This window comes from Vitis riparia, chromosome 2 (assembly GCF_004353265.1).
Source record: "Vitis riparia cultivar Riparia Gloire de Montpellier isolate 1030 chromosome 2, EGFV_Vit.rip_1.0, whole genome shotgun sequence".
NCBI lineage: Eukaryota > Viridiplantae > Streptophyta > Magnoliopsida > Vitales > Vitaceae > Vitis > Vitis riparia.
Genome location: NC_048432.1, coordinates 897047 through 912020, shown reverse-complemented (window position 1 = coordinate 912020; position 14974 = coordinate 897047). Strand labels below are relative to the sequence as shown.

The 14974-nt window shown below is 34.0% G+C and overlaps 2 protein-coding genes across 2 annotated transcripts in view; both read left to right on the top strand.

Moving 5' to 3' along the window:
* Window positions 1–10280, top strand: part of LOC117933599 (beta-amylase 8) — a 14576-nt gene extending 4296 nt beyond the window's left edge. The window contains exons 2-10 of the mRNA XM_034855042.1: window positions 57–281; window positions 3264–3344; window positions 3536–3739; window positions 4429–4623; window positions 5285–5449; window positions 6602–6862; window positions 7288–7500; window positions 7639–7858; window positions 9835–10280. Of these exons, the coding sequence (XP_034710933.1) occupies window positions 57–281; window positions 3264–3344; window positions 3536–3739; window positions 4429–4623; window positions 5285–5449; window positions 6602–6862; window positions 7288–7500; window positions 7639–7858; window positions 9835–9863 (1593 nt within the window). The 3' untranslated portion in view covers window positions 9864–10280. The remainder of the gene's footprint in view (window positions 1–56; window positions 282–3263; window positions 3345–3535; window positions 3740–4428; window positions 4624–5284; window positions 5450–6601; window positions 6863–7287; window positions 7501–7638; window positions 7859–9834) is intronic.
* Window positions 10281–12940: 2660 nt separating this feature from the next.
* Window positions 12941–14028, top strand: LOC117905988 (uncharacterized mitochondrial protein AtMg00810-like). The gene is made up of 4 exons (XM_034818903.1): window positions 12941–12968; window positions 13060–13247; window positions 13306–13342; window positions 13397–14028. Exons 1-4 carry the CDS (start codon window positions 12941–12943, stop codon window positions 14026–14028), a joined length of 885 nt encoding a protein of 294 aa, XP_034674794.1.
* Window positions 14029–14974: the final 946 nt, after the last annotated feature.

The following is a 14974-nucleotide window of genomic DNA, read 5'->3' as shown; positions in this document are numbered from 1 at the left end:
ATAATGAATTAAATTTATGGTAATTATCATCATTTGACCTCCTGATATGCATACAGGCAACATTTCCTGTTAGGTCGGTTGAAAGCCCACTATCAGCTAGTTCTTTGAGAAATTGCTCTGCAAAAGGATCATTAGACTGTCAGCCATCTGTTCTCAGAATTGATGAGAGTTTATCACCTGCATCTCTTGATTCTGTTGTGGTTACTGAGAGGGATACAAAGAGTGAGAAGTACACAAGTACCAGCCCCATCAGCTCAGCAGAATGCCTGGAGGCTGATCAGGTAATTTTGTTATCTAGTATGATGTAATTACTTGATAAACTTTATGCAATTTGATTCTATGATTCAAGTATTTTTGCCCTTTCTTGTGGACGGTGATCAAAAGTATAGCTTCTAATATTGTCCTTTAAGAAAAACAGGTTGGGGTCTTTAAAATTTGCTAGCCTGGATGCCCATGTTGTACTTCTGTTTTATTTTTCTTTATATCTGATTTTTATTATTATTTTTTATTTTTTTGGTGGTTGCCCTGCAATATTTTACAACTGGATAAAAAGGCATCTGTGTCAATTTAAAAAATTTCATATTTCTGCCTGAACAGGCATAGGTAGCTGTGATATTGAATCTTGTCCCATTTTGGTGTTAAAATAAAATAGCATTTCCTGCCATTTCTTTTTATTTTATTTATTTATTAAGTTTTCCATGCCTGCACATCCATGCTGCATTTATGCTTTCTTTGCTTTGTTACATTATTTTTACTATATATTTTTTTGGTATTGGCTTGCAATATTTTTCTACTAGAGAAAGAAGCGGATCCATATCGAATGCAAGAAAACATTCATTAGCCCTATGATTTCTTTTTTTTGATAGGTAAATAAAGTGAGTATAACTGTATAATACATAAGAGTGCCAAAAAGAGCACATTGAAGTACACATGACAATACAACAATCGTCAAAAGTCATCACAAAAGAAAGGGAACTACAATAAACTACTCCCTCCCTCACTAAGAACCCAACCAATTAAAAAAATCAAGGGAGAACTATGCATGCTTCCATATAGTAACTACAAATAAAAATTACCCTTTAAGAATTCAAGTTTTCATATTTCATCCCACAAGTACAGAGGAGAAAATTATTCTCATAATGTACACTTGAATACTAATCTAAAATGAATACCAAAATTACCCATTTTTAACTTTTATGAGAAGTCACTTCTCACCTGCCACCCTTTTATTTTAATTTTTTCTCTCACCTCACTTCTACATACCTCACATGTCACATCTCACTTTTACACACCTAACACATTTCTTTTCTTTTCTTTTCTTTTTTATATGCTAACATGTTCTCTAGTAAAACATTTTTAATTTCAAAATTTTCCACTCTTTCATCATTTCATATTTATTGATTTTAATTATTTTTTGGATCCATTAAACATAAAATTATAATAAATAAATAATTAAAACAAATTAAATATAAACATAAATATATAATGGACAAATAATGAAAATATTATCCCACAAATAATATATTTGAGAATCTCAAATATTAATTACAACAATGCATTTGATAATTTGGGGTTTGAATTTAAAGATCACGTTTTATTATTTAAAGGTTTACAATATAGGATATTTTGGAGAGACAATTGATTATCTCTTTCTACATTGTCTAATTACTTTGGGGTTATGACATAGGCTATTCTCACAAGCTTGGGTGGTGTGGGTTCAACCAAGGAGTATTTGCAATATGATGGTTATTTTTTTTATGTGTTTTGGGAACTCTAATAGAGGCAAGATTCTGTGGGAGATTGCTTCTCTCACGTTGATGTGAATTGTGTGGGGAGAGAGGAATGCTAGGATTTTTGAGGATACTTTCAAGACGCCTAAGATGAAGTGGGACTTGATTCATTGCTTTGTTTCTTTTTAGGCCTACTGCACTGATTTTTTTAAACCCTACCCCTTCAGTGCCATTCAGTTTAGTTGGCTCTCATTATATACACCTTAGGGTTGGCCTTGTATGGTGAGGAGTCTAGATGAGCTTTTGGAGATGTATTTTTTGTATAGTCTTTTTATTCTTTTTGTACAAATCTCCTTGTAAAGTATAGGTTTTCTTGAGTTTTTTTATCAGGTTTGTATTTCTTGGGAAGGATTTCTCATCTTTCTTATGTTTTCTTATCATTAATTAATACATCTTTTGTTTCTAATAAAAAAAAAAAGAAGATATTTTATACCAATGTTAAATAAAATATTTCTTTATCTTGTAAATGTAATAAAAATATCTTTATAATATTATTTTATGATTTATATTAATTTTAATTTTAATTTTTCGCATTAAAATCACAATAAGTGATGGTGGTTTTAGCTTTTTTCTTATGATTCTAACTCGGTCATGGTTCTATTAATAAATTCTCTCTCTTTGTCTCTCTCTTTTTGGGTTACTTGTAAAAAGGGCTTCTTTTGATCCATAGTCCAATTCTTGAAAAGATAATACCAATGATTACTTTATAAATAAAGAAGCACACTATGAAACCTTTCACCTTTTGTTTCATCAATATGAGCTCTTATGTTCTTAAAACTATCCTTTTGGAGTGCACCTGTTGGAGAAATGAATAGGGTACTCTATCTGGAGGTTAATCGGAGGCATTAAAAGAAGGAAAATTCCAGTGGCTTCCGGACATTTATCAGTAAATAGTATCATTATTCGATAATGATATCTTTGAACTTCTGCACAGCATTACAACTACCGTGCTTTGAGTTTTCCTATTTGAAGGATTTATGAATACCTCTTGACAGGCTATTTAATTTTGTTCTCTGGAGGATGATGTGAGATACTAATCATGGGTTATAAAATTGGAGTGAAAAATATATGATGAAAATCGTAGATATTGAATAGTCTAAATATGCAGAAGGAAAAAAAACAAACAAATTTGGACAAGGATAATCATTGTTATCCAACCAAGGCATGGTAGAACATGGATTCTAAGCTCCAAAGATGTGCATTGAGTTTGAAATTCCAATGGATAATCAGTACAGGGGGGACAAGTAATTTTGACCAATTCTGTTGGCTGATTGACTGTTGCTCATTCTATAGGTATGCGCATGTACATGCACACACACACAAGTATATACATGTGAAATTGTTGTGCTTCTACTTATTTGGATGTGAAATACAGTTTTTTGAGTTCTGTGGCATTCATTCCTCTCTTGTGGACTTATCCTGGCTCATGTTATAAAGTATAGACACACCTGACTCTATGGTTGATTGGTGTAGCTTATGCGAGATGTTCGTTCTGGGGAGCATGAGAACGATTTTACTGGAACTCCTTATGTACCTGTTTATGTAATGCTTGCTGTAAGTGGTTTCTGCCGGTTCCTTAGGCTCTTTGTTTGTACTTAAATTCAAAGTGCTTGCCCTGCATTTATCCATTAATTAGTACTGTACAATTTTTTTTCCCTGCAAACTATACTTACGAGTTTCACTTCATATTCCAATTGGATTTCCCTTTTTCCCTCTTTAATGATCTTGGACTTGTACTATGATAGACAGGTGTTATCAACAATTTCTGTCAGTTGGTTGATCCTGATGGCATTAGACAGGAGTTGAGTCATATGAAGTCTTTACACACAGATGGAGTTGTGGTAGATTGTTGGTGGGGTATTGTTGAAGGATGGAGCCCACAGAAATATGAATGGTCTGGTTATAGGGAACTGTTTAACATCATCCGAGAGTTCAAGCTGAAATCGCAGGTTGATCTTCAGAATTTTCATGAGTTGTGCCTTTTTTTTGGGTCATTATATTCTGTATATATGGAACTATTTTTGAGTCAAGCTTGTGAGGGAAACCTGCTCTTGCACATTTTCTTATAAATGCCTCACGTATAAGCATTTTTTCCTGAAGTAGAACAAGTAAAGGAGTTCAAAATGTCTGAGTCTGTCTTTTTTGTAACCCATGACCATTTATATAGTTAGCTTTTATTTTATTTTATTGTAGTTTATTTTTATAACAAGAAATGAAAGCTTTCTGAAATGAAAACAAAGAGCAATATAGAGGAAGGATGAGGAATCCTTCATATGAGACCTAGAAAGAAATAACAGCATCATCCAAGAAGAACAATTAGAAAGCTAAAAAAATGCCCCCAATTAACCAATGATTCAAAGGGGGCTACTAATCCCCTATTAAAACTTCCAGGTATAGCATCCTTTTTGGAATTATCCAATCTAGGATTCCAAATGAAGGAGGGATGCTGCATCTGCTCGTCTAATTCATATTAACAATTGGATTTTGAATTCTGTATATTTAGCATCTTCCTTATTAATGGTTTGTCTGTAGGATTCCCTATCCTCAAAAGATTCTCTATCAATGGTTTATGTGTCTAATTTTATGTTTGCAAAAGCTTCTTCTTTGTAGTAGTTGAATGGCTTTTTAAATGCTGAAGGTTGTGATGGCATTTCATGAGTATGGGGGAAATGGCTCTGGCGATGTGATGATCTCTCTTCCCCAGTGGGTTCTGGAGATTGGAAAAGAGAATCAAGATATATTTTTTACAGATCGTGAAGGAAGGAGAAATACTGAATGCCTGTCTTGGGCCATTGACAAGGAACGGGTATTAAAAGGAAGAACTGGTATTGAGGTATTCAGTTCTCATATATGTATGAATGTTAATCTTTGTCTGCTTTTCAGTCACAGACAAAAAGAGAAAAAAAAAATTCTATCAGATTATGTTTGGTTCCTGGAAAATTGGGAGAAAAGAAAAAAAACAAAAAAAATCAAGGAAAATGGTTTTCTCATGTTTGGATAATACGGAAAAAGGAAAAGAAGAAGTAAAAAATAAAAAATAAGAACTAAAGAAAAGGGAAGAAAGAGAGGGGCTAGTGAGTGTGTGTGTGATATGCATATTTTTCCTCCCCATTTTCCTAAATAAAAGCTGAGGAAAATTTGGAAAAGTGCATTCCATAATATTTTAATATTTTTCCCTCTCAACTTTTCCATATCCAATCAAATAAGAGAAAAATTTTATGTTTTATCCTTAGCCTTTTCTTTTTTCCTATTTTTCCTCTCTATTTTCCTTTCTCAAACTTTCAGGGAACCAAACATAGCCTTAAACCTTGGTTTATCCTTCTGCGTGCTTTTTCTGGGAAGCAATAATATTATCGTTATTTATATGAAATGATGAATGTGTATGAGATTTTATCAATTACCATAAAGCAAAAGAAGTTTCATATTTAAAAGACCATATTGTCTCAGTTCATGCCCTTATTTTATCATTCATTGGGTTTATGTTGCTCCTGCAGGTCTATTTTGATTTCATGAGAAGCTTCCGGACAGAGTTTGATGACTTGTTTGCAGAGGGTATCATTTCTGCTGTTGAAATTGGACTAGGAGCATCTGGGGAGCTAAAATACCCTTCTTTTTCCGAGAGAATGGGATGGGGGTACCCTGGTATTGGTGAATTTCAGGTATCTGTTATGGCTTATCATGTTATTCCTTTTTTATTTATTTATGTTGACATGAAGCCAATCTCTGTTTTTTATATTCTTCTGACATATTGATTGGAACTTCACTTAGATAATAAAAATACAGTAAATATGTTTTTTTTTTTTTTTTTGCTTTATTTTATGTACTGTGGGGATTTAGCATGCAAATCAGAGAATGAACTGCTGTTTGATGCAGCTAAATAATAGGTATTATTGGGTAACATATGCATGTTCATTTTCGATAACAGCTGCGATTAAGTTTACATTTTATTTTTAAATGATTTCTTTTTTGTGCTCTTGCTGTTAAAAACAAATTTTGACACAGAACATTTGTTGAAGCTGCTATTTACTTCTCTAAGCTTTGAGTTCTGAGTTAACACTCGTGCTAGTCAGCATGACTTTCTCCTGACATTAGGGATTGGCTCAATGAATCTGTACACTTCTTTCAATTCTGAATGTAAATAATATAAACTATAACCTATGACCTATGACCTCTAGGCTAATAGGAAGATTATGATGCATACAGGGATTTTGATGCTGATAGTTATTTTTGTTTTTATGTTTTTGTTTTTGGAGGTATTGTGTTTTAGAAGTATGGTTTAGATTTTCTAACAGGTAGGATTGTTTGACTATAAGGTATACTTTTGAAAACGTTGGGAAACCTTTGAAAATAGAAAATAGAACTTCTTAATCACAAACATTCTGGAGTAAGTAATTTTTAAAATATGATTATAACCAATGATATGAAATTTCTTTCTTTTAAACAAAATTTTGCTTATTAGGTAGTAGCAATTCTTAATTATCCACTATGGGGCCAGGTTAATTCCTCAAAAACGTATAGTTATTAGGATACTATTGATTTACTAATATTAAGTATCAAAAAGCAACTATATGTAATGATATATGAAATATATGTATCTAGTAGGAAAGTGATTTTACAACTTACAAAAACAAATTGACTAAAAATTGTCAATGAATTTCTTTCATACATTTGTGATCCCATTAATCCTGTAAACAATGATTGTAGTCTCATTGATTGTTTCAAAAGATGCATTGCCTTTTTCTGTTATTTATCTAGAATTCTATTTTATGCTCATTTTACTTCTTCCCATTAATGTTAACTCCCTTTTCCAGTGTTACGATAAATATTCACAACAGAATCTGCGAAAAGCTGCTAAATTGCGTGGGCATTCATTCTGGGCCAGAGGACCAGATAATGCTGGTCAATATAACTCTAGGCCGCATGAAACTGGATTCTTCTGTGAAAGAGGTGATTATGATAGCTATTATGGCCGCTTTTTCCTCCATTGGTATGGTCAGTCACTAATTGACCATGCGGATAATGTTCTGTCTCTTGCAACCCTTGCATTTGAGGAAACTCAGTTAATCGTCAAGGTACGATGATTCTATGTTTTGAGTTTTTTTTTTTAAAGTATGTTAAGCGTTTCCTGGTTTACTCTCTATGACCTTCAAGGGTCATTATCCTGATGCAATATGGGTATTGCTTGCATTCGATTTTATTCCAAAGTGTTCATGGCTTGCTACTGGTTTAATGTTGTTGATCTTTGTTAATCTATGGGCTGCGTTAGGGCCCCTAGAAAATGAGCACTAGAATTGGATCCATTTAGAAATTGGAAACCAGGATTATCCTGATTCTGTCATTTGGACCTAAATGTCCAAATGCAAATGCAGTCCTCATTTCCTCCTTGTATGAATCCAAATCCAGAGAAAAGGGCCACATCTTTTTATCCTAACTAAAATATTCCATGTGCAACTAACATGATCGGGAACTGGTAAACAAGAAAGATACTATCATGCAGGTTCCAGCAGTCTATTGGTGGTACCGAACCGCTAGCCATGCAGCAGAGCTCACAGCCGGATATTACAACCCTACAAACCAGGATGGATACTCTCCAGTTTTTGAGGTTCTTAAGAAACATTCAGTGACAATGAAGTTTGTCTGCTCTGGATTGCAGATCACTTGCCAGGAAAATGATGATGCATTTGCTGATCCAGAAGGTCTGAGCTGGCAGGTGATGTTCCTCATTTTCTGTGTTCTTTGTACCAGTTCCCCATGTTGATAATAGGTGGGACTTGATAAAATGGTTCTATTTGCTGAAATTATGCATGTAGATGAATTGGATTGAAAGATTCTCCTTTTGTTTTTTCAGGTTCTAAATTCAGCCTGGGATCGGGGTTTGACTGTAGCTGGTGAGAATGCAGTTCCATGTTATGATAGAGAAGGGTACATGAGAATAGCTGAGATAGCAAAACCCAGGAATGATCCTGATCGTCGTCACTTGTCATTCTTTGTATATCAACAGCCATCTCCCTTGGTTGAAAGAACTATTTGGTTCTCCGAATTGGACTACTTCATCAAATGCATGCATGGTAAGAACTGAAATTTTTTCATCTTTCTTTAACAGCATTCATTCTGTTTACATGGATGATTTGTGAACTTCATGACCTACAAGTTTTCTATTTTATTTTTTGTTCCACTGTTTCCCATTGCATCATGCCTGATTGTGGTGACATCATTTCTTGAAATCCTAAAAACTAGCCTACACAATTATTAAGAAAAGATCGATCTCCAATGTTATGAACATCTTATTTGGCTTGCTTCAAAATGCAATATAGAACATGAGCTCCCTCAGAAAAATGAAATCTGTTGGGTCAAAATGTTCACTGTCCCGGATGGACAAACAATTTCCTTTCATCTTGTAGTTTGCCTTGAGGCAATGTAATTGAGCCATTGTTTGAACCTATATTAGTGGGACCCTTGGAAGTGTAAGAGATACCCTATTGGACATGCTGTTCTCTAGGACCAGCTATGAGCCTTCCCTGTGCTGGTTAGGTGGAGGGTGAACAAGGCTGCAAGGGTGAGCTAACTCTACAAATCCTTCCTCAGTTCTGGTTGCAGGCTGCAACTCACCTATATGAAGCTGGAATCCCTATTAATTGCCTGTTAGCCATACTGTGGTGAATGTGTTTGTGGTCTTGTTTCCTCTCATCACGCTATGGAAGGTGGCCGTGCCTGAGTTTATTACCTTGACCTTGAGGGGGAAGCTGAAGGCTGTGTTAGTGACTCTAGTGGTAGCCCTATTGGGATGTTTTAGGAGGTTCGGTTAGGTCGCCTCCTTTTCAGAGAGAGTTATTGCTTGTTGGGTATTTTGATTTGACATTGTTTTACACCCAAAGAAGCCACCTATGTTTGAGATGGAAGTCTTCTTTCCTTTCTCTAAGTTCATGAGCTTATTGTCTAGGTTGCAACATGTTGACAGGGTCCCGTATTTCATGTCTCCATGTCCATCTCGTGGGGGTGACATTGGGTTGAAACTAAAGGCAAGAGAATGATGGGGTTACTTAAGATGACAAGGATTTGGGTGTGGGTTGTGTCTAGAAATGCTTATTAGGGAGCTATGCATCCAAAGAAAAAAAAAAACCAAATATATGTCTTACTTTTAAGTAATCCTAACTCTTCTTGAACATTATTTCTTATTAGTCACATCCTTTAGTTCAGCCTCAGGAGTAGAAGAATAGGAAAGAGAAATTAGGAGTTAGCTTAGAAATTGTTCTTGAAAATAGTTTTCTAATTTAAAAGATATGTTTGGCGAATTTTTAACTGAAAACAATTTTTAAAAAATTTGTTCTAAAAACAAGTTTTTGAGAATATGTTTGTGTTAAGTATGATGTGCATATTGAACTTAAATCCTGCAAGCTTAAGCTTTTAGGAGAACCGGTAGTTCAACATGGTGTTAGAGCTTGGTTTGGCAGAAGGTCGTGAGTTCGAGTCACATCTCTGCAATTTGCATGTTTGTTTTCCATTCGGTATCTATTGGATGTGAATGTCTCTCCACATTTGGGTGTAGGGCTGCACGTGAGGGAGAGTGTTAAGAAGTATGATATGCATATTGAGTCTAAATCCTGTAAGTTTAAGCTTTTTGAAAATTGGTAGTTCAATAGTTTGATGTGTTTTCAATTTTTTTTTGTTTTTTTTATAGAAAATTCTTAGAAACAACTGAAAGGATGAAGAATACTTGAAAACTTTTGTTATGATACACAAGTTCATAATACCTTTATGAAAAATAAGCCATAAAAATTGTTTTTCATATCTGAGTTCCTAAATGGAATTTGAAGTGTGTTAGACTGTTTGCTGAATTCCTATGTAGAAGTTTTGGAAATTAAAACCCTGATACTTGTACTTGAATCCATACAATGTAGGTTTAAGGGTCCCAAAAAAATAAAAATAAAAGGAAGAACTTGTCCAAGATATTGATGCACACATTCCTACTCATGTGATCGCTGAAAATATACAAATGTTTATTCTTTTTTGGGTTTTAATACAATTCTTAAACCATATTTTGCAGGGGAAATTGCAGGCTATCTAGACCCCTGATTCGGCTTCGACTGCAGACCAACAACTAAAGGGGTATATACATAAATTATGTTTCAGTTTTTTGATTTACTGAGTTTATAATTGTAATTTGAAATTCAAAAGCTAGAAGGGCAAAGGTTATAATTTATAATCGATTATGCGTTACTTGGTTAGTAATGGTTAATTATCGGGTTCGAGTTTGGGGGGAATGGAATGGTGGAACGATAAATATCATTCCATGGTTGCGTTTGGTATGTGAGAATAGGAATGAAAATAATGGAGGTGAATTCCTATACTATGTAGAAGATAGTAATCAAAACGCTCCGACCTCAAAGAGGCCAGGTGGGGAGAAAATATTAATGGATTTTTGATTCCTATTTCCATTCCAAAAAACAATTTAAACAAGGAATGAACCATTCTATATTTCACCTATCGAAATCTGATTTATGATTCATTATTTTCATTTTTTTTGGCACTTTTGGCCATTCTCAAGGTCCGTTTGGTAGTGAGTTTAGTAAGTGCTTCTAATTTTTAGAAATCATCGTCAAACATATTCCTATTCAACATCATCATAACATACTCGTTTCTACCATCATTGTAATCATGATGTCTTATAACCACTCTTTCCCATTATCATCATATGCTCATTTCCATCATCATGATATGTTCATTCCTACTCATCATCATCACCACCTTTCATTCTCATCATCTACCATAATCACGATGTACCCGTTCCTACTCATCATCATCATCATCATCATCAAATACTCATGCCCATTCATCATCATCGGCATCATACATATTATCTAATGTATATATTTTTAAGAGGCATCATCATATATATTAATTCCTTTATATTTCTTGAAAGGTCAATGAATTGACAAAATCAAAACATACCCACTCCAATGGAACACAATCAAAACCTACCCTTATACATACAAGTTATCTTCATAAGCCAAATCGAATTCAATTGAAACAATCAAAACCTACCCCGAGTGGGACACATCCACCATCATATATATTAATTGCCATGTATTTATGAAATGATCGTTCAATTGACACAATCAAAACATACCCCATAGAAAACTTAGAAAAGAAAAATTATAATTTGAATGTATTTCCATTTTATACAATTTCACAAATTTAAAACTTGGCGCTTGTTCCCAAAATGGGTACAATTGGATTAGGTGAATTCAATAATAGACGCTTGTTGGCATTTTAGCATTTTTTTCTCCATTCCGGGCATAAAAATGAACATATTTTTAAGTGATTATATTATTTTTGGAAGCGATATCAAAGTTGTCAAATTATAATTCTAATCCATTATTATATATAATTAAAATACCGACAAATTTTTAACTTATGAGTTTTGACAAAAATTAAAAATTTGAATTTCATCCCACAGAGAATACTTGGACTCCAATATATGAACCCAAAATTGAGAAATCCATTTTAGAAATATATTTTAAATAAAATATTAAAATGAATATACACAAGATTAATTTTTGATGGATAAACGTTGCTATCATAAATTTGATAAGTTTGCTGTTTGGACTTTAAGAATTTTGGGGAATGAATGTAAATTTACACAAAATTTGAAATTATACTCATCAAAGTTAAGTGTAAATTCACACCAAATTTGAAATTACTTTTATGAAAGTTAAATTTATTGCAAATATTCAAAAGAAAAAGCGTTGTCACTCCTTATAATAAATTACTTCCCTTTGCAGAAATATTTATGGCTACACTAAACTATTTCAATAGCTTCGAACAACTTATTGTACTTTTAAGATTCAAAAGATTCAATGATTTGTATGTCATTTGATTTTCTTGAAAACCACCCCAACCATATGAATTGTGTTATTTTTCTTAAAGATGGAAGTAAAAAATATCTTATTGCAATTGAAAAACCAATTTTAAATATTCACAGGGGCAGTGTTTGGTTTTTAACTGATTTTAATTTTTTCTATTTAGAAAAAAAAAAGAAAAAGGAAGAAGCAAACACAGTCAAAATCTTTAAATTTTCACAATGATTTCTATTCAATAAAAGGGCCCTCAAATGTATCATGACCTAAAGTAAGGTGGCTCATTGTATGCTATATTGCATGCAAAAACACATGAGATATAAGCTAAAATGGTAAGCATCCTTCTACTACAAAAATTGATAGATACACATACATCACACATTTCAAATAATAAGTCGAGAACATTGAAATCAGAGTTCTAGGCAATCCTTCCCATTTATCATAAGTTCCCTTTTTCTTCGTTTCATGATGACAATACTCTAATAAGGTCACATAATATTAATTAGTTGCTACTCAAATTTTCATTAATTTTGTGAGAAAGTAGTATCAAGAATCATTTTCTTAGGGATAGACCCCTCAAATAGGCCAAGGTTATATACATAGAAGTTACTACCATTTTTCATTGCATTTTCAAGACCGTAATGTTCAAAATTTCAATAAAACTAAGTGGGAAATAAAATATAATAAGATAATACCAAAATCAATATATACTTTCAAAATTTTTATTATTTATTTAAAAAGAGAACCAAATTTAAAATTAAAGGATTAGAAACTCAAAGTTATTATTTGTTTTTTAAATAAATTTTCTCTATTTAAAAAAGAATTGTTTAATATTATATGTATGGATAATATTATTATCAAGATTTTAGCTAAAGTCAGACATGATCTCTACCATTAATTTCTTAGGTAATAACTTCATTTTTTTTGGATGAAATTGATAAAATGGTATCAAAATTTTGGGTTTATGGTTGATCAGGTTCTAGAATTTAGTATTTTACCTCAATTATTCAAACATCATTTGAGCTTTTGAGTTAAGTTAGTAGCTTAAAAGTTGGAAATTATGTTCCTTAATACAAACGTCACCCTCAATTTTAATTTCTCATTTTGTTTTATTTTAAAAAGGAGGAGACAGAAACAATTTTGGAATTAGCTAGATATAATTGCTAATAGTTGCCTAAAGAAATTAATTTGAGCCACACATTTGGAAACCAGTCATACAACATTATTCTATAGGACTCTAGATCTCTCTCTCTCTCTCTCTCTCTCTCTTTCTCTCTCTCTCTCTCTCCAAAAATGGCTGATAGGTTGCTCATCTCTCTTGGTTTGCTTGCTGTTCACATCACTATTTGTTTTTCATAAGCACTCTGACATAATCTATCTGCTTCTTTATGTTGATGACATCATTATTACAGGCAACAACTCATCTCTTCTTGACAATTTTACTTGCAAACTCAATTTTGAGTTTGCCACTAAGGATCTGGGTCCTCTCAGTTACTTCCTTGGTCTTGAAGCAACGACCACCTCTGATGGCCTCTTCATCAGCCAGTTGAAATACGCACGGGATATTCTCACACGAGCTCAACTACTTAACAACAAACTTGTTCACACCCCCATGGTTGTTTCATAGCACCTGTTTCCTGATGGTCCTTTGTTCTCAGATCCTACACTTTACAAATCTCTTGTTGGCGCTCTCCAGTATCTGACCATTACCCGTTTGAATATTTCAATTTCTCCACTCCCCAATTGAAGACCACTTTCTTGTTGTCAAACGCATTCTTCGTTATGTTAAAGGCACGCTACACTTTGGCCTTACCTTTCATCCCTCTGCTGCCCCTGGTGCTTTAGTTGCTTACTCAGACGTAGATTGGGCAGGTTACCCTGATACTCGCCGCTCTACCTCTGGTTACTCTATTTATCTTGGCGGTAACTTGGTTTCTTGGAGTGCCAAGAAGCAACCTACTATTTCTCGCTCCAATTATGAATCTAAGTATCATGCTTTGGCGCTCATTGCTGCCAAACTTCTTTGGCTCATGCATCTCCTCGGTGACCTCAAAGTTTCAATTCCACAGCGGCCTCTCCTCCTATGTGCCATCTTCTTGAGCTCCAATCCGGTTTCTCATAAACGAGTTAAGCATGTTGAGCTCGACTATCACTTTCTTCGTGAACTTGTTCTCACTAGCAACCTTCGCACTCAGTATGTGCCTTCTCACTTCCAAGTTGCTGACATCTTCACCAAAAGTGTGTCAAAACCTCTCTTTGAACTCTTCCCATCCAAGCTTCACGTCCGCTCAAATCCAAAGCTCAGCTTGCGGGGGGGTGTCAAGGATCATGCTAAGGATCCCCAACCTCAATTCAAGGCTTTCCATTTGCATTCTCTTTGACCCACAATTGTAGCTTCTAGTTTTATTTGATTGATTCTTTCTATACTTGTAATTACCATATTCACATATGTAATTGTGTATATATATATATATATGAAATTGACCCACCACTAAAAAGCGTGGTAGTTTTTCAAACACTCTCACTCCGGTGATGTCAAGGGAGGCCTTGAGTGACATCAAACTTAGGGACATGTATATTCCGAAAGGGGTCAATGTTTGGGCCTTCGTTCTTGCCCTGAAGACCGACCCCGAAGCATGGTGAGCAGACGCCTACAAGTTCATCCCAGAAAGATTTGTGAATGGGATTGCAGGCGCATGCAAGTTTCCACACTTGTACATGCCGTTTGGGATCGGGAATCGGATGTGTCTAGGCCAGATTTTGGACATGGTTGAACTGAAGATTACTCTAGCTCTATTTCTATCCAATTTCTCCTTCTTCCTCTCTCCGAAGTATTGTGCCACTCACCCACTCTTGGTTTGTTATAGAGCCAGAGCGTGGAATCAATCTCTTGGTGAAGAAGCTGTGAGCTGTGTCCTAAGAGAGATATAAACATATATGGCAACATGCAACCTGTTAGAAGAGAATCTAAGTTGTGTTTACCTTTCTTATATAAGCCAATGTATTTTTGCTTCCTCCTCAATTGTTCCCACTTAATGATTACATCACTATAATGAATAAATTAAGTTTATGAATGCATGGTTAATCGGTTTCTGAGGCAAATATGGTAAGAGTTTATAACGGGGCATATATACCATATGTTTATGGGTTTTCATCATTCTTATCTATAGGAAAAATTCTATTTTAAGTTTAAAAGTGGCAATAAATAAAATAGTTTTATGTAAGGACTCATTTTCAATCGTATAGATATTATTTGTTATACCTATTATACCCAAAAAGTACAAAGGTTCATATCATATGTGGATCGAGCTCCAGTTTATATGACAT

Coding starts and splice junctions, on each gene's coding strand:
- LOC117905988 (XM_034818903.1), top strand. CDS start 12,941: ATGGCTGATAGGTTGCTCATCTCTCTTG. Junction 12,969..13,059: donor TAGGTTGCTCATCTCTCTTG/GTTTGCTTGCTG, acceptor TCATTATTACAG/GCAACAACTCATCTCTTCTT. Junction 13,343..13,396: donor TCTCTTGTTGGCGCTCTCCA/GTATCTGACCAT, acceptor CCCCAATTGAAG/ACCACTTTCTTGTTGTCAAA.